Source organism: Felis catus, chromosome E1, assembly GCF_018350175.1.
Source record: "Felis catus isolate Fca126 chromosome E1, F.catus_Fca126_mat1.0, whole genome shotgun sequence".
Lineage (NCBI taxonomy): Eukaryota > Metazoa > Chordata > Mammalia > Carnivora > Felidae > Felis > Felis catus.
Genome location: NC_058381.1, coordinates 26,152,457 through 26,171,706, shown reverse-complemented (window position 1 = coordinate 26,171,706; position 19,250 = coordinate 26,152,457). Strand labels below are relative to the sequence as shown.

At 55.3% G+C, this 19,250-nt stretch overlaps 1 protein-coding gene across 1 annotated transcript in view; it reads right to left on the bottom strand.

Annotated features, from left to right (window-relative positions):
- Positions 1-5,485: 5,485 nt before the first annotated feature.
- The window catches only part of BCAS3 (BCAS3 microtubule associated cell migration factor), a 617,319-nt gene continuing 603,554 nt past the window's right edge, over positions 5,486-19,250 (bottom strand). Inside the window, exons 27-28 of the mRNA XM_011289076.4 lie at positions 18,304-18,369; positions 5,486-6,292 (exon numbers count right to left, since the gene is read on the bottom strand). Coding sequence (XP_011287378.3) covers positions 6,144-6,292; positions 18,304-18,369 — 215 coding nt within the window. The 3' untranslated portion in view covers positions 5,486-6,143. The remainder of the gene's footprint in view (positions 6,293-18,303; positions 18,370-19,250) is intronic.

Here is a 19,250-nt window from a genome sequence, read left to right as displayed (position 1 = left end):
GGTTCAGGACCCGCAGGTTCAGGAGTGGTTTGGCCTCCGCGACCTTTTTTCTACTTTTCCAGGCCAGTCCCGGAGCCCTCAAAGCTCCTTTACCCAGCTCGCAAATGAGCCCGCCCCCACAGGGTTTTCCTTCAAAACCCTGCTCTTCTTGTAGTGCCTCCTCTCTATCCGGAACGAATCTTTGACGCCGCTTTGCGCAGTCTGCGAAGATGTGGCAGGATCCGTTGCAGCTTTGCATAGGCAAAGTCCTGCCGGCTCCATTTAGGCGGGATATGGCCCCTCAGGGAGGGACATGTGTGGGCAGGTTTGCGCAGTCAGTGAGGTGACCAGATAAAAGGGCAGCGTTCCTTAGCCGGGAATCTGGGTGCGGGCCTGGGAATACGTGAATACATTTGCAAACTCGTGCGTGTACACATACTTTCCTACTCGTAAGAATGTGTGTACAACTAATTGTATGCAATTCGGACATTTTCCTGGGAAAGATCCGTAGCTGGTCCAGAGTTCCAAGGCCCGGAGAGTTCGAGAAACACGCTGGCCTGGGTTGTTTGCCGAAGAAACCCGGCGACGGTGCAGCGGCTGCATTTGGGGACCACGATCCCAGCTGGCCACAGCCACTGGGTCATGGACCTGCCCTCCCACGGTCACAGGCTCTTTCCAGTCAGGCCCCTGTCGTCTGCCCGGCCTTGCTGTCCCGCAACCACCCCGAGGTCCTGCTACAGCCGCCCTCAAGATTCTGAATCTACCGCCCCCCCCCCCCCACCCCAGCCATACTCTCCAGGGAGGGATATCCTTGCCTCCTCGAAAACCCACGCAGGGGAGGCCCAAGAGGCCTCGGAGCGGCGCCTAGAGGTTCCCAGCTCCTGCTCGGCCCCTCCCCCACCTGGGTCTACCCCACTTCCCCTTCCCGGCAACAGGCGCCTCTTGGGGGGGTGGTCCCCGGGGCTGAGAGTTCGTGTCTCTTTAAGAGGCCCCGGGGGGCGCCTCGCAAGCCGCCCGGGGCTGGAGAGGGGAGGGCACGGGCGGGGGCGGCTGGCGCCAGGCGGCCGAGGCTCCACAACAAAGCTCCGGCCCCTGTCACTTCGCATCGGTCGGGCCCCGCAGACGGGCGGGGGACGCGCGCTCAGCCGCCCCTCCCTCTCCCAGGCAGTCCTGGGCTCGGGCGTCGGACGGGCGCGGGCCTCCCCGCCTCTGGCGGGTGGTTGCGCGCCCTCAGTACGCTCCACGCTTCCTGCAACCAGGAAATCGGGCTGGGAAGGCCTGGGAGGTGTGGTTCCTTGGTCCTGAGCCTCGCTGGGCTGCCCGTCTGTCCTTGGCCCCGTAACATTTCGCGTGGTTAAGGGCCACTGATGGGACCTGCCCCGGATTGAGCCTCGCTGGTGTCTTTGGTCTGTGTGACCGGGCGTGGGTTCGCGTGCGCCCGCGTGGATGGCTTAGTGGTCGAGTGGGGACCTGCGTCGTGCGACGTAGCTGGGGGCTGTCATGAGAAGAGTACTAAGGAAATGAATGTGCCCGGGCTAAGCTCAGGTGATGTGTGTGGCCTATGCGTGTGACCAGCATTGGAGGTGCCACTGGGCACCTGTCCCCGTCTTGGCGTGTAGCGTGTGTATGTGTGTGTGTGGTGGTGGGGCGCGGGGAGACACAGAGTTGTTTCCCATTCCCGCTTACCGGACCGACCCGCGCCTCCCGGAGTCTTGGCGCCAGCCAGCCCGGTTTAGCGGCCGGGCCCGGCTCCCCCGCGGTCCCGGGTCTGGCTGGGGTGGGGGCCGCGGCCTCGATGACCCTGGCCCACAGCGGCCGGGCCTGTCCCGTCCACTTAGACAAATTGCTGCTGACAGGCGCACAGTCTCTCTGGAGTCGCCGCCCGCCCGACGCCTCCCTCCCGACCCAATTACCCCGCGCAGGGTCGGGCCAAGTGGCTGGGATGGTTTGGGGGGCGTGGGGAGAACGGGAGGCGCGACCTTTTCCAGGCCCGCGTTATGACCCCGGCCTTGCTCCAGGAAAGGCGCGGGGCCACTTTTTTCCGGGTAGGTTCCGGGAAGTGCCTGAGCAGCCACGGCCTGTGTGGCCCAGTCCCCAGTCTTTCAGGCTAATGCAAGCCGAGGTCCCGCCTGGCCGCTCTGGTCCAGGACAGACCTGTCTTTGAAGGGTGTCGTTCTACACCCGAGGGCGAGGGCGAGGGGGAGGTCAGTGGGCCGGCAACCCAGGGCGCGTCCCCTCTGAACTTTGGACGACTTCCCCAGAGTTTTGGGCACCCCGTAACCTTAAGGGGCTCCAGACTATTAGCTGCTCTGGACTCTTGGTCGCCGCTGTCCGCTTCGGAGCGGCGGGTCGGCAAAAGTGAGTTGTACCTCTGTGAACCTGAGTGTGCGTGGACGCACACAATTGTGAAATGGTGGGTGTGGGTGCTTGGGATCACGGCAGCGCGAACAGGCCACGCTCCGGTGGCACTTGAGAGAGGGGGCAAATCGCAAGAAGGACCCCGAGGACCAGCCCACCTGCGAGAGAAGGGCGGGGCTGGTCTGCCAGCGCTCACCAGGATCTGGATTTGCTTTCAAGAAACTTTCCCAGGGAGCCGGGCGGCGAAGCGTCCGGGGGGCTGCGCACTACAATCAGGGCTCCAGCTGTGCCGCACCGGCCCTCCCTCTCCCGAGGTAGAGCTACCTGGCCTGTCTGGGCAGTCTCTGGGCCTCAAACCAACCTTTTGCCTTTTTTGACCTAAAACTTCCCTTTTGCTTGCTTCAGCCCAGCTCTTCCTCTTGGCAGGGCTTGCACCTCTCCGCATTTTACAAATGAGGACCCTGAAGCCCAGAGGTGCAGTAATTTACCCAAAGCCACATGGCTACCAGTGGCAGAGCTGGGATGGGACCTTGGGACCTTAAAAGAGAGCAAGGCTCCATCCACTCCTTAGAAGCTGGTGATGTCATTGCTGTCCTGATAGCTACCCCTACTTCTACAGCAAGACAATACTGAGACTTCGGAGACCCACCCTCAGGCTGGGCTCTTGCTTTGAATACAAGATATACCAGATGCTTTCTCCAGTTGCTGCTAGAGTTTCCAGCTCTAGGTCTGTAGGAAGGGGCTGCCTTTCCAAGTTACACAGGGACAGGGAGCAGCTTCAAAGTCAGGGGCTGGGTCTGAAAGCTCTCAGGAGTACGGGATGGGGGTGAGTGGGATCAGAGTCTTGGATTGTGCGGGGGTGCAGGCCAGTGCAGAATCTGGCCCTGTAAGGGAACCAGCCAGGGCAGACAGAGGTCAGACTAGCTGTGTGACTTTGTAACCGTGGGCAAGGCCAGGGCCTTCTCTGGGGCTCAGGCTTCTCATCTGCAAAGTGAGGACCAAACAGTGCTCTCTTAAGTACTTTCTAGTTTAGAAATTCTCTGATCTGTGAATAGCAGAAAAATGAGCACCTGAAAAACCACTTCCAATCCCAGACTGGCAGCTGCCTGCTCTGGCCTCTGCTTGCTTCCAGAGCTGATACTGTTTGGCAGAGTGCTTGTGTGCCTGAATTTGCCTTGGGACCACTGGGCCTTTTCTCAGATCAATCCCAGACAGTGCCCTCCCTCCTTGAGCTGCCACCCCAACTCCCATCAGCCTCCTCACAGACCATGAAGATATTTTTTCCCCGCATCAAACTGAGAGAAAGTCCATGGTAATTTGCCCGTTGAGCAGGTAGCACTGTGAGAATCAGGGAGATCACATGGCTTCCTCAAGGTCACTCGGTCAGGCCACAATTAGATGCCTGTTCTAATGGCCTCCTAGGTAAGTAATGCCATCATGGAGGTCTGCTGGGCTTCTGGGGGGTGAGGTGGGAGATTGCCCTTGGTGTTATCTCTAGAGGATAGGAGGCTGGCTGCTCCAGGGCCAGTGGGCAGTGAGGTCCCCCACCCAGGGGCCCAGATCTCACTTCCAGCTGATTACAGGCTGTGGCAGGGTCCATAACCTCCCCAATTAGCCAGGGGCCAGGCCCAAGGCCTCTCTGATAACCTGAGCTCTGTGGCAGCCGCCATGGGGCCAGCTTATCTGGCCTCTCTTATCCTTCCCCTTCCCCCACATACTCAAAGAGTTGCCCTGGCTGTGAGCAGATGAATAACCAGATTGTCCTGCAAGCTCAGCCGGCAAGTCCAGCCCTACACCCACCACTTTCCCTGACTAGAGGAGGCCACAGATGTTTTGCACCCCCTGGAGGGAAAGGGCTGAGCCAGGGAGGACTCCTGACTCTAAGCTGCCAGCCGGTTCCCTGAATGGTTGGAGAGAGCTCCCCATATTTGCCCCATCCATAAAGCCACGTGGATTCAGAGGGGCTCACCTTTCCTAGAGCTCTGGACCCATCCCCAGGGAGCCAAGTAATAGATAGTATGCACTGGCAGCCTGGTGGCACCTCTTTCGCCGTCCCTTTTTGACTGAAACACTGCTCTGGCTGGGGGTTGGGGATGTGCCAGACACATCAGTGTCTCTGATTCAGCTGAAATGGTGAAAAGCTGCTGCTAGTCTGACAGCCCCCACTGGCTGTGCCCAGACCTCCTTATGTTCCCAGCCATGCCTCTCTAAGGCATGTGATTCCTCACCTTGCAGGTCCCCAGACAGGAGGGAGTGGCTTAAGCCACCCTATGGAAGGCCATCTACTCAGCCTACAGAGCCTAGTTTGATTCAGGTCCCCCTTCTCCCAAGATGCCCAGCTGACCCGGTGGAGGGAAGTGAGGATGAAGTCTCTTTTCAGTTGTGAGGACTGGATGGGATGCATGTGAAAGGAGCAGAGGCTCTAGATGCTGCTCCAGTTCTGGCTGGATGGTTGCATGGGGATCCCTGCTTGTTTGTGAATTCAACTCATCTGCAACCATTACATTAAACTTTACCCCAAACCACACCTGGCTCAGTGGGTTTCCTTCAAACCTCCCAGGCTTTTCTGGGTTCTCAGGGAAGAGGGGAACAAGGGCTAGCATTAGTCTCCTTCATGCTCAACACCCCTTTTTGCTCCTGCTGTTCCTGTCTCCTTTCTGCCATTCACTTTAGGTCCAGAATTGGGAAGAGATAGGGGAACAAAATCAGGAACGTGTCATCCAAGGTTCCAGCCAGGTTTCAAGAGACCTACCTACACCTAACTTTTCACCTTCTGAGTTTGAAAAAAGAAGCAATTACAAAGTGCCCGCCTTAAAGATAAGGTTAGGGTCTTTCCTCCAGCAGTCCTCCCTTAGCCCATGTCGAGGACCTGACTGGCCCTGACTGCCACAGCCAGGGAGGCTCCAGGCCTGTGGTGCCTCCAGAACTACCTGCTCTGGTAACAGGCAAGAAATTTGGAGAATAAATTTAAATCAGGCCCTACCCAAATTGCAGAGCAAATATTCTCCTCCTTCTTACCCCCCCACTGACTCTCCAGTCAATTGCTCGTATCATCAAGGCAGGGGGTGCTGGAAGCAGGGACACATGGTCAGGCCCACAGGACTCTGCTCGGTGCTTGGAGAGGACCCTGACCCCAGCAACTCAGGGATAGACACCAATTGCAGCGTGATTTATTGGACAAGACGTGCACTTTTTGACAGGGTCTTGGTAACCACGGTTTCCTTCACTCAACAGTACAGGACCAGGGTAAAAGGGCTTACAGACAAAAAAGACAAATCCTTCCCATGAGCCAAAGGGGAAAGAAAAGAGGAAGGGGGGTGCTTCTCCTTCCTTCCTCCTTCCCTGATACTCTGGGCCTCAGTTTACCCTATGCCAAAGGGAGGTTGGCCAAGGGAAACTGGGCAGTGCATATCATAGCCAGGAGTGGGCTAGAGCTGTCTGCTCAGGGTCAAAATGCCCAGGCGGGCCGTCCACTCTCTCTCCTCCCAAGCCCCCTGTGGGTATGGTTAGAAAATACAAAAGCGGATCCAATGCAGGACATCATGTGCAGAGGAGGGGACGGAACTTCTGCAGAGTCTTTTTCAGCCACAGCCCCACTGATGGGGGACAGAGGTCAGAGTGTGCCAAGGTGCTTTGGAGAAGGGTCTCTTCTCCATCCAGGGAGGGTGGGCGGCTGTTGTCACTAAGCTTGGGGAAGGTGGTTGGTGAAAGAGGAGCAGAGACTGAAGGGTAGGACCACGAGGGGGGCTTCTCCCTCTCCCCCCAGCAGGTAAGTGGGCCGGCCAGTCAGAAGCAGGTTGCTGGTACTATGGGAAGCCAGTAGGGAAGAGGCTGAGCGGCTGACTCTCGTTGGTGGGCAGTGGAGATCGGTAGCCATCAAAGTTTCTTGGGATGCTGCCGCTGGTGGAGCCTGAGCTGTTACTCAGAGTCTCGATGCTTCCCTCTCGCTGTAGTTCTGCAAGACAGAGGAGAGGACCAGGCCTGGTCAGAGTGGGTCTGGGGGGAGGGGCACACCCTGGGCTGGGCTGTCTGCCTGGAGGGGGATCTCCACCTGCTTCCCAGATGCACCAGGCAGCAGCTCAGGTCACAGGGAGCTCAGCCGAAGGAGGGAGAAGCTCCCTTGGCTAGGAGACTCCAGTTTTAGGCCACAGTCTTTCCCTCACTGTGGGAACCCCTTTGGGCCAGAAGTATGGCCACCCTGCTGATTTGTCTGGACCACACTGCCATACACGGGACGTGTGCCCACACCTGCACACATACTCATGCTCAGCCAGCATGCTCCCCAATTCCGTAAGTGGCTCCGGTCCTGGATCTACTGGTTAGGCAGGAGAAAAGATAGACCACAGCAAGGACTGCAGCTTTCCTGCCTGATCTGTCCCTACCTTTCCTCCCTGGCCCTGCCTGTTACCCAGAGCTTCCACCCTGGCTTAGCAACTCACTTGCTCACATATTCTGACCCATCCAATCTGCCTGCTGGCCAGGCCTTGGCTCATCTTTGGCACCTCCTGGAAAGTGTCCTGTTTCCCTGCAGAAGGGAATGCCTGGTTTGAGAGGGGCCTATTCCAATGGAGGGAAGGTCCCTACTTGCCTGCAGTATCCCCTTCCTTCCTTCCTTCCTTCCTTCCTTCCTTCCTTCCTTCCTTCCTTCCTCTTATCCCTCAAGTGTCCTGGAGGCCCCTCAGAATGTACTTGCTCAGGGTTGCCCTGGGAAGTAGGCAGGGAGGCTCCAACCCCTTCTACTGCCCTTTCCCTGGCCCCAGCACAGCCATGCTGCCATCTTAGATAGGGCAACTGGCCCTATCTCATTGAGTGGTGGGCACCTTAACTGTCCCCACCACCATCTCTTGACTTAAGATAGGGACTGGAGCAGGTGGGGTGGAAATAGATTTCTTTGCGTGCTGAATGAAAGGAAGAAGGAATTACACCTTGGTTTTTTGCAAGCGGCTGGTTTCTATCCCCTTTCAGTCCCTCATAGTGGGCTCTGAGGTGCGGGCACACACATACCTGGGAAGACTCTGGGAGCCTACCCCAAGCCAAGATGTGGTGACCTGCAATTTCTCTTCTTCCAAGGTACACTTGCCTGGGACTGAGAGGATCTTAACTGTCCACCCCGGGAGCTCTGGACCCCAAAGCTGCCACTTGGAACAGCAAGGTGTGCTTGAATGTTATACTTGTCTGGTCTGGCTTGAGACCTTTATCTCCAGCTTGCACCTGCTCCCAGGCCCCCTGCCATCATACACACACAGCACAGCTAGTTTTGGTTAGGGAATGAGTCATGGACTTTACTCTTGGGCTGGCCACCAGCAGCCATCCAGGCACTAACCACTGACTCCCACTCTTTATAGGTCACCCCCAAAGCACAGAAGCTACCCCGCAGCCACCACAGAATGGGGTGGGAGAGTATGCCTTCAGAGCAGGCACCTGTACCTGGGCGTGAGGGGCCCTCAGGCTGCATAGACATGTCTGGGGCCCAGGTCCAGGCTGGAAGGGTGCACTGGACACTGGAACCTCTCAGCAGATAGGGGGCAGTGGAAGGAGGGGGCTGTGGGCCCGATGATGGTCCCAGTCTCCAAGACGCACTGGCTTCCCTGTTGGGCCAGGGGCCCTGGGATACATCAAGAGTTATCTACATATGGACAGAAAACAAGGCAGGTGACTACTGCATGAGCTCTGTTTTCCCTACTCGTTCTCTGGTCTCACCCTAACTTGGGAGTACAGACCATGTGCCAAGAGAGGGACAGGATGGGAAAGCAAAGAATAGACCCTGGAATTTCTGCATGGAAGTATCAGACTCCAAGAAAGCTTCCTTTGTTCCCTTCTTTGCCCACAAGCAAGCCAAGGAGCGTGTGGGGGATCTCTGAGGCCCCATTGGATTTCAGAGACCCTTGCCCTCATGCACGGCCATCCTGGCACTAGGGGGCGCTAACGGCAGGGCCAGGAGGGCAGGAGAGAGGAGCACCCGCAGTAGCAAGGAAAGCAGGGGCTTCCTTAGGATCTGGACACCAAGCCTAGGCAAGAAAGCCCCAGATGAAGGAGCAGGAATGGCCACTAGTATAGGGAAGGCTGGCCCCCTTCCAGAGCTGGGGGACAGGCCCATAGCTCTTGATGCAAAGTTCTGACACATCCACGCTGCCAAGGAAACTGAGGAGACTGGAGCCCAGGACCAAGCACAGCACCCCCAATGCCTCTTGGCACTGGCCAAGGGCAACCCCCTCGGCAGCTCCAGGGGTCCCACTCACACCTCATCCCATCATGTGACAGTGCAGGGACCACTGCTAAAGGGACTTATGAGTTTGCCATTCTTAGGGGCCAGATGTAGCCTGACCTGCCTGGCTCCCATTTTCTCTTCACCAGTTAGGCCTGGGGTAAGATGGGAGTGGGCAGGCTTCTCCCCTGCCCCCAGATCCCGGGTGGTCAAGCTCTGCCCAGTCGATCTCCTCCAGCCTCATCCCTCCTCTCCACTCGCACTGCCGCTGCCTGGTTAGGCCTGCACTTCCCACCTAGATAATTTCAAGAACTCCCTACTGGCCTTCTAACCTCCAGCACCCGCTGTCTATCCCACTTACCAAAGCCAGAATGGCTTGTCTACAGCACAAACCTCATCTCGCTTTTTCTCTGCTTAAAAACCTTTATCACTCCCAATAGTCCTCAGGATAAGGCCTAAACTCAGCACTACAAAAATGACCTTTCATGACCTGCCCCTGAGACCCCACCTCACCAATGCCACTCATTATTGGATTTGAAGAACCAAAGTAATGAACTTGTGCAGTTTTGGGATCTCTCCAAGTTGCCTCAGGCCCCTGGGTCTGTGCTGTTGCAATTTCCTTTGACTGAAAAACCCTTCCCAGGCTCCCCAGGCCCCCAGAACACCTACTCATCTTCCAAAGGTTAGCACATGTATCTACTCCTCCGTGAGCCTGTCCTGCTGTCCTGCAGAGCTGGCCAGGCCCCACTGTGCTCTGTACTTCCTTCTGCCCCAGGCCCTCTAACACTCTGTGCACCATCTGTTCACACTGTGTGTCCCCATCCAGGGGGAAAGCCTCTCAGGGGCTGGGTCTGTGCCTTATCTCTGTATCCCTGATGCCAACCACTGGGCCTGGAAAAGAGTCGGTGCTCAGAAAACATTTCTTGAATGAATGATGTGGGAAGGGGAGTCGGGAGCTTCTTCTCAAGTATGGACTATCAGTGAAAGAGCCAGCGCCGGGCTGGACCTGGGCACTTTTCCATATGCCTTCTGTCAACCCCCTTTTCTCTTCTCACTGAGACAGGGCAATGAGTGTGTGCGGAAGAGCAAGTGGAGGAGGGCTGCACACAGGTTCCCCCACCTTCGAGTTACCCCGGCCGCCCAGCCCTAGGAGCAAGCGGCAAATGGAAATGTGTGGCCTTACCTTCCTCCATCCCGAACACCTGCTTTGTTACTGTTGGGTTGCTCACGGACGCTGGGCTGTTGGCATTGTTTTTTTTTTCCTTTTTTTTTCCCTTTTGAAAAGAAAAGCATTGAGGAATCTTTTTGGAAAAGATATGGACAACGATTGAGAAGTACACTGATCTCTGCAAGCAGGTGGAGGAGGAGTGAGGAGGTGTGGGGTGTCACGCTGGGAGGAGGGCAGGCTTGCAGCAAAGTCCTGCAGTCAAGGAGGGTAGTGACATGCACGTGTAGGGGGGTGAGGACCGGTCAGTCTTCAGGGTCCCAGATTTGGAACTGGTGTGACAGAGTGGAGACCCCCTTCGGCATGGGGGGGTGGGGAGAGAGGAGCTGCACACAGAGCATGAGGGCAGCTGTGGGAAGGGGAGAGAAGGGTGCCAGGAGACACCCCATGTGGGCAGGCTGCTAGAGGGAGAGGAGACAAAGGCAGGCTGCAGAGTTCTGGGGGACACCTCCAGATCTTTTGACTCCGGGGCCCAGCCTCTGGGCTGCTGCCCTCCTTCCCCATTCCCAAGTCCCCAGTTCTGGGCAGCTCTGCCGAAGTTGAGGTGAGCTTGTGGGGAGAGTCCACCAGCTACCTGCCAGGGCTGCAGAGGGGAGCTGGGGGCTCTGTCGAGCGGGGGGTGGTGGTGGCTAAGAAATCACTCCCAGCAGCCTCTCTGCTTAGAAGAATGCAGATTCTGGCCAGTGGGAAAATGCCAGCTCTAAGAGAGGTTGCTCCCCTGGCCTCAAAGCACAGTAGGGGATGAGGAATAGTTCCCAGACCAGTTGCTGGACTGAGAGAGAAGATAACTTATTGTGCCCTCACATCCTCCAGCGACCCTGTGTGCCGGGGAGTTGGGTGGTTGTCTCCCCATCTTACAGACGGCAAAACCAAGGAAGAGTAGGAGATCACCGGCTCTAGGTATACAGTCTCCCCGAGAGAGAACTGGTGTCGGTTTGGCCCCAGGATGGAGATGTTGGCAACTCCAGGCATCACCGACTGGGTCCCAATGCCCACCGCTGGCTGTGCCCACCCATTCCCATACTGGCTCTCATTGGAGAATGGGCCTACTATCCACAGATGCCCCTTGATGCCATGACCAGGATGGGCAAGTCATGGGGGATAGGGGCACAATGGGATGAGGAGCAACTACAAGGGAGGTGCCTGGGCTCTCGCGAAATAAGTGAAGGAAAGGGAATGCTCAAGCCTCTTGTTGCTCCCATTCCACCTGGAGTCTGGCAAAATGCAAAGGTGTCAAAGGGGGCAGGGAGGTGGCTGCCCTTGTCAGAGAGAGCTACTCTGCTACTTGGGCATGTATGCAAAGGAGACCTAGGGAGGAGTCACGGTTAGTCTGTGTGAGGAGGCAGGAGTCTGGCTGGCTGCAAATGTCGGCCCACCCGGGGTTGGGTTGTGCAGAATGAGGGAGTCTCTGTGGTAGTTCACTCCCTCATCCCACAGGAGGATACTGCAGCCCCTTTGCAAAGGTCCCCACTAAATGCCATGGTCTTTGTTCCCCCATTTCCTGGGAGGGGGCAAAACGCTGAGGACAGGTACTAGGTGAGACTTGCGGGGAGCTGGGGAAGCCCAGGTGGGCAGGGGATCCCAGTAGAAGGTTGGGAGTGAAGTCTCCCGACTTCAGGTCGAGAAGACAGTTGGGCTTTACCCTCTTCAGGCCTCTTCTAGGCAGGATGGCAGTGGGTCAGTTGGCCAATCAGAGACTCTGAGGGAAGCCCCTGAGGCTTCTGGTAGGTGGGGGGTAACTGTGGAAAGCTCAAGGCTCAGGACTCAGAGGGAGACCTGTTTCTGGGATCCAGCAGGGTCAATGAGGGCAGTACCGCGCGCGCGTGTGTGTTTGGGAAGAGGGTGCCTGGGACCCCTGGTTCAGCCTCCAGGCAGCCCTGGCACTTCCTCCACCACAAAAGCAGCAGCATCTACCAGTGGCCCCTCTGCTGTGCTCAGCAGCCAGCCCTATTCTGTACACCTAGAGCCTCACGATGCTGCTCATTAAAGGGATTAGCAGAGCACTTTTATTGGGCCCTGGCTGCAGCCACACAGCTCAGTCCTAAGCTAACCACCCAAGAGGCTGGTGGGAGTAGGATTAGACCTTAGGGCAGAGTCTTACCCCGCACCCACAGCCTATCCACTCCTGGCAGTGGGAGGGGACAAGGCTCCCCCCACCACCATCCCCACCCCACCCCCACCCCGCAGCCTCAGGGGCCTGAGAAGAGGGAAGGGGCAGTGTCTGGCCAGAGTGGGGAGGCAGTTTAGGGAAATGGTTAAGAGCACAGGCTCCGGCCTGCTGCCACCTGGGAGACTTTGGACAAGTTATTCAGCATCTCCTGTACCTCAGTTTCCTGTGCATGAGAACAACAATGTTTGTTTCATAGTGTGGTTGTAAGAATTTAATTAAATAATGTAATGCAGGTAGAGTACATCACAAAGTGCTTAAAGCATCCATCCAGCAAATGTGAGTTACTATTATTGTTGCAATTGTATTAGTGATTGTGACTGTCCACAGGATCCTCTGAGTCCCTCTCGTCTTCCCTCTCCAGCAGGTGCCTCTGCCAAACAGGGCTCTAGCAGCTCGCCCTCCACTGGAGCTTGGGAAGGATTTTTTCTTTTTAATCAAGAAATGGCTTGCTGAGGAAGATGGCAGATATGTGTTTACACATTTCATTTCCCTCCTTGCCTCTTTGTAAATACCCTTTTCCAAGCTGGAAAATAAATTTCCAACCCTGCTGACATGCATTGATTTTTCCCTCCTGCGTCCACCTTCCCGTTCTTCCCTATCAGAAGGGCCTGTGGTTAAGCCCCTTGCCTGGGTTGGGCTCAGTGGCACCCCAGGGGCATGGGTGGCCTCGGAACCCAGAACAGCCAGCCAAACTGCCCTATCCTGCCCACTGCCTGGCTCAGAGGAGGTCTGCAAACAGAAATATTCCAATCCCCTTCTTGGCTGGGAAGTGAGGTTGGGGTGGGCAGGAGGGGGTGGTGCTCTGACTGGGAAGTTAGAGATTTTCAGAACTTCTCTGGATGGGATATATGGAGAGGAGACCAGGGGACTACTGGACTGCTGCCAAGTTCAGCAGATGGATCCGAATGGGGTCTGCCTCAAGCAATCGACTTGGTCAGCCACGGCCTACCAACAGGCTGGGGACCAAGCAAACTGGGACTCAGAGAGAGAAGAGTTAAGCAGGTAGGGGTCTTGAATGCATCCTGTGGGGCTGAGCAGGACTGACAGCCTCATGATGGTGGAATCCAGAGAGATGACCTGGATGCCAACCAGGCAGCGGTGTAAGACAGCTTTGGGCTGCTTGTCTCACAACAGTCCTGGGTCTGGAAACTACTGCTCTCTCCTCCAGAGTGCGGCTGAGGGAGGCAGAGACAGAGAGGGAGTTGGTTATAAATGTTTCTAGAAACCCCAACAGCCCTGTCAGAGACCACTCTCTGGATTGGAGCCAGCCTCAGCACTGGCAATTTTGAGGAGGACGAAAGGGTAGCAGGTAAAGGAAGTGGCCTTGCTTTTCTCCACACTCAGAAATGCCCACCTTGGAGGCTGCTGCCTCCCCCATACCTTCCCTCTCCCCAGCCCTCTGCCAGGCCCACCCTGCTGTGTCGGGCTCCTCTCCTCCTCTGGCAACCCTACAGGCTGCAGGGCTGGCAGAGATGCCAAGAGACCGGCACGGACATCTTGGGAGGATGGGGCTGGGGGACACAGGTCACCCTCCCCTTTCCAGGTATGCTTGTAGAAGGAAGTAGGGCAGCTTCTTGAAGCTGAGGATGAAATGGCCCCTCCACATCCAGATAATAGGAGTCCTGGTTTGGGCTGATGGAATCTGGGAGTAGAGAAGAAACAGGGCTAATTCTGGCCTGGTTGCCTCCAGGCCTCACACCTATGCTGAGTGCAGAGCCCTGGCCCACTGATGTTACATACTTCTGGTGACCTGACTGCACACAGCCTGTGGGAAGGCAGGTGCGTCCTTCATAGCTGGAGTCCTTTTCAACCCACAGGGCTCCCACAAATGTGCTTTTTCTCCCCCTTGCCCAGTTCTCGTCCCTGACCCCTGCAGGTACTGAGGCCCAGAAAGCCACAGAACAAGGCTAGGACCACATGGCCTGCTCTGCCCCCCTCCCCCCCCCCCCCCCCCTCAGTTTCAAACAATGAGAGTAAATATCTGGTGCTTTTGGCTCAGGAGATTACAAACTATTTCCCTTAGCCACTGGGGCCATGCATGTGCCTAATAACCTTAGGGTTTTGGGTGCAGGAGACCTGAAGTCTAGGGAAGACCTCAGATCCTCCCAGGCATCCACTGGCTCCTGGAAGATTGTGGTCAGTTGTGGAAAGTTGTGGAAAGGATGATGGTTGAGGAGACTAGGCAAGCAGACAGCCTCCGTCAAGGAAAAATGGGGAAAAGGCACATCACCTTGCTTCCTCATCGCCCTTTCCCTCCAGTAGCCAAAGAGGAAGGCTACTCATGACAGCAGGCCAGTGTGGCATTAATATCATGACGTGGAAGCATAGAGGTAGCTAGATTCACAAACTCCTGGTGGGCCCAGTAGGCAGAGGGGGGTGGCAGGAGCTGAGCATGCTGGAATGTTGGGGAAGGGAGAATAAAAGTAGAAAGAGCGGGGGAGGGAGGCCTGAGGAATGAGGAAGACTCAGGAGGGAGGATCCATGTTCAAAAGACCAGTCTCTTACCACATCCTGTGCCCCCTCTCTCCATTGGAACTGGCTGTGTGTGTGTGTGTGTGTGTGTGTGTGTATTGGGAGAGTGGAGAACAGAGCATCTGAGTTACAACAGAGCAGCTCATGGCCTGACCCCAGGTTCCTTCACAGCCTTTGAACAGCTGATGAGCTATGGCAGTATGTGGGGTATGAGCCAGAAGGTGTGCTGGTCTGGATGGGGGCTAGAGCCTTTCCCCAGGCCCCCCCAAATAATAGCCATGATGAGGCAACAAATCCCAGGTAGGGAAAGACTTGAACCAGAAATGCTGCCACACTCCAATCCCAGGAAACCCACATTACCTAAGCCTTCCTAAGTCTTGGCTTCAAAGCACAAGACAGCAGGATCCCCCACCCAGACCACCTGGACTAGTATCCCATGTTCAGGGACCCTCTCAGTACCACTATGTTACTATAACTTTAAATCCTGCCCTGTCACAACCTATTCTACATGGGGACAGCAAAGGCTGAGCGGACCTGGCTCATGGTTCCCTGTTTTTGAGGTATTTGGTAAATCTGGCTGAAGCCACACTCCGGGAACAGCTCTGCACTGAACCCCGCTATAGATGGCAGGAAGGAAGAGTAGGAGGCGGAGGGCTCACTCTTGCGCTAGTCCTGCCGCCCACGTGCTGAATGACCTGGGCGAGTCACTTCACTCCTTGTCTGCTTCAGCATCTGTCAGGGGGGTGGGGAGGGGCTGCTCTGGCAACCTCACTGGGTGTGTGAGGCTCTAAAGAGAAAGGAATGTGATGGGGCTCTCAGAAGCAGAACATTCACTGAACACGTGTAAGAGATCACTATTACTGCAGTGGTGTTTTGGCTGGAAAATCAGTGTTGCCATCTCTGGTGTTTCAGCAGGCTGAGACCCCTGGAGAAGGGCTCCCCATGCAAGAGGGCCTGGAAGGGCCTTTCTGGCTCCAGGTCACACACAATCTTGGGGGCCGAGCCTTGGTAGACGCCATCTAAGGTAGACTCAGGCCTGGGTAGTTCGGAGATGTGTCTTTGGTGGTAGAGAATGCCCCGCCAGGTACTGGGACGTGAGTTCTTTGTGTGTGTGTGTGTCTGCGTGTGGGGTAGGTGAGGGTGCTAATGAGGGCCCTGCAAACATGCCCACTCAGCATGGCTACCAGGACAACACAGCGCTTGGAAACTCTCTAGTGGAACCGGTGCTTGGTACCTAGCCTTGACCTGCCTATCACCTACAGTCCAGCCTTGAAGCTCAGGAGACCCCACCGAGCTCCCAGGCAGGGTGTTCCCAAAGAGTAGCCCTCCAGGGCTAAGAGACAGCAGAGGGGTCTGCAGACCACGGGAGAGACGCAGCTCCTTGAACCCTGCTGGCCTGAAGGGCCAGAGCCACATCTGGTTCTCATTCAAATGTCCAAACATAATTAAATTCTCTATGATGCAGCGGAAGAGTTTGGTAAGATGTGGCTTTCCCCCTTTCCATCAAGGTTAAGAAATCAGTCTCTCATCCCACCAGCCGGCCGACTCATTCTCCTCCCTGCCACTGGTCTGTCCCATTCTGCAAACCAGAGGTCTGTGCTCTGATCTGATTTCTAGAGCTAAAAAGGGGCTGGGCCGGCAGGGGCTACACGAAGCCTCTCTCCCCCACTGGCCCACTTACCCACCTGAGACGATTAACAGCTGAGGCCAAAGCAGCAGGCTGGCAACTGAGAAAGTTAGTATGCTGCGGGCTGGGTAGGGGTGAGGAGGCAGCTGTCTACCCAGGCTATGCCAGGACACACCCTTGTCCTCTCACTGACTAGAGGCGAGGATCCCCTCTTTGTAGTTCCTCACAGTGGGAAGCTCTTGAGAGTCTCCAAAGTTTCTGGCTTGGCCCTCTAGTCCCTCTGTGGGAAATGGAGCTTTCCACCATCAGGCAGGGTGAGGCAATCCCCCTGTACCTCTTAACTCTCAGCTTGCAGCCCAGGGACTGCGGCAAGGCGACACCCTGCCCCTGGCCCTCCTCCACACACAAAGGAGGGAGGCACGGGGAATGCTGGAGGAATGGAGAAGGCCACGAGCAGCGCTGAGCCCTCTCAAAGAATCCCTGGGATCTCTATGTCTCCCAGGATTGCTGGTTGTTTCTGGCATGTTGAGGCTCTGAACAGGGTCCAAGGTGCAGTCCTCAGAGGTGGAAGGTGGCCTGCTCAACAGGAAGGAGGCCCACTAATCTGAGGCTTTGATGCCTCTCCTAAGTCGCCTGTTCAGGACTTCCCTGAATTCAAGCAGAATTCCCCTAAACAGGCTGCCTTTTCTAGCTCCCCTTCCCAACCTGGTATCTTCTGTTTATGGCTTTTTTAGTTTTAAACTTAGGGATTTAAGACTTTCATGGTAATGGGTTCCATTCTACTTCCTCTGTGCCTATTTTTCTAATCCTTGTGGTATAGGCTTTACAAGAGTTTCTTTATAAGTTGGGATATTTTCCCTTTCGAAACAAGCTGTCCTGCAAGCTAATGACTTATAGTGGGTGTGCCCCAAAGACAAACAGGGGCTGGGAAGGGGATAACCAGGGTGGTGTAGGGGAGAATCTTCTAGATTAAACAGAGCTATATGAGACCTGTGTTAGAGGGTCCTGTACTAGAGTCCTCACCATCATCTCTATCAGAGAACTAGGACCCTTTCAGGTTCATGTGGTGTTTCCATGCCAGAGAATGCTCATCCTGGGGACTGGTGCACCTGTGCACACATGCACACACACACACACACACACACACACACACACACACAATCCCAACATTGCTGACCTCGCTCTAAGTAGGAATAACTTTGTGTATCTTTTTCCAAATGGTAAACTTTCGTTTAGTAATGAATTTAATTAATTTCTTGGTGACATTAGTGCCAAGGCCATGAGTCTGGTGCCTTCATATCAGTGGAGAAGGTTTTAAGGAAACTTAAGCCAGTTGTCCTAGGCCAAGCCTAGCAAAGAGAATGACAGTGGGGCCAAGATCCCTACTGTCCCAGCCTGCGCTCTGGCACCCACACTCCATGGCTGCGGGAGGAGCACGAGTCTCAGTTAATTGCTGTGGTGCCACCCGTCCAGATGAAAAAGCGGGATGGATGCCGGGTCTGCCTTTGTGCTCTGTTCACAGACTGGCTGCTGGTGCCGGGGCTCTATTCATTATTCAATTCAGCTAGCTCAGACCAGCCTTTCCATTTGCTCCTCCAGGAGGAATAACAAATCTAGAAATGCAATTCCACTTTGGTGTATTAAGATATTGATTTGCCTGTCGAGTGGAAGTGCATTTGTTCTGTCAGCCCTCCTGTGGGCAGGGAAGGGTTAACCAAATGTTTATCACAAGGCTGGCTTCAGAGTTGAAAGTAATGTGATCAGTAATGAATTTTGTGTTACATTAGGTTGTATAAATGGACAGACAAGCGCAGACAACAAGTGGCCAGGAGTCGGGGCTAATCTAATGATGTAAAAATAGAGACAGCACCAATTATACTAGGGGCCAGCTCCAGGCTCCTGCAGGGACTGCAAATGAATAGGTACAAATCAAATTACTCACTAATAGACGCACTACAAGAGGGGCAGTCAATGGTAAATGCATTAGAGCCTAGTGACCTCTCTGCTCTGCACAGCAGAATCCGAAAATTTGACTTCCATCTTAAAAGTGGGGGGCTGGGAACGAGGGTCTCAAAGAAACTCTTGTTGGGTGAAGAACAGCAACTACTTCCCATCCCAAACCAGTCTGTTGCCAGAAGGTACCTCCTGTCTGTGCTGACCTCCTGCCCTTGTTTCAATGCCTCCTGAAGCCTGAGCACGAGGGGGTAAAGGGGCAACTTCTTGAGGGACAAAGCCTTGCACGTAGGCAAAGACGGGAGGTTACATACCAACATACTTCACAGCCACGTGTCTCTCGGGGGTGGTGGTTTTTACTGCTACGTCAAGGGCTGTGTCTGTATTGAAAATAGAATATTTCTTTAAAGAGGATCACGAAATGGACCTTTGAGAGAGCAGCAAGAGCTGAAACCAAAGAGAGTAGGTATCAGAATCTGGTTTGACCATTGAGAGCTCTGCAGGGGGTGTTTGTGGTCTGTTCCAAGGAAGAACACATGCAGGCTTTTACCTATATCTCTCACGAGCCTAAACCACTGCCATCCTTCCTTCTATTCCTCCTGCCCAGTGCTGCCTACCGAGTGCCCACATTCCTGCCTGCTGCACGGCCCTGGGGGCAGGAAAAGATGTGGAGGTAAAGCCAGCACTTTGGGTGGCCCCTCAAGCATTCTTCCTCCTCTCTGGGTCCACGGAGGTAGAACCAGGCCTGAAGTTCAAAGCTGCTTGGCAGTGTGGCTGGACTGCTGAGAGAAGGATCATGGAGAACACGCTCAAAGGCATGAACTGTACACTCATATTCAGCTTTCCGTGGCTTAGGGATGAACAAAGTGTGAAATCAAAGAATCTCCAACCCTTCCGAGGACCCAGCCAGGCCCAGATGTAAGCAGGACCCTGGCAGGCTTAGCCCGCACTCTCCCAACCCACCTCTGAGGCCAGCACCAACGTACACATCAAAGTGGAGACGGCATGCTGGTCCCGGCCAACTGGAGCCCAGAGAGGATGGGAACATGCCAGTAGAATGAGCACAGGGAGGACACAGAATGGAAGAAGTCACCCTACACAAATGAAAAACCTGGGTGTCGATTCTTCCCAAACCTAATTAAGCACACAGAGGAGTGGAATTGCAAGCTATCAAGCTATACTAAATAAGATGTTGGGGGAATTGGGGGAGGTCTGTGAAGCCTGGTGCTGGAGGATTCTGGCAGCAAACTAAAAAAATTAT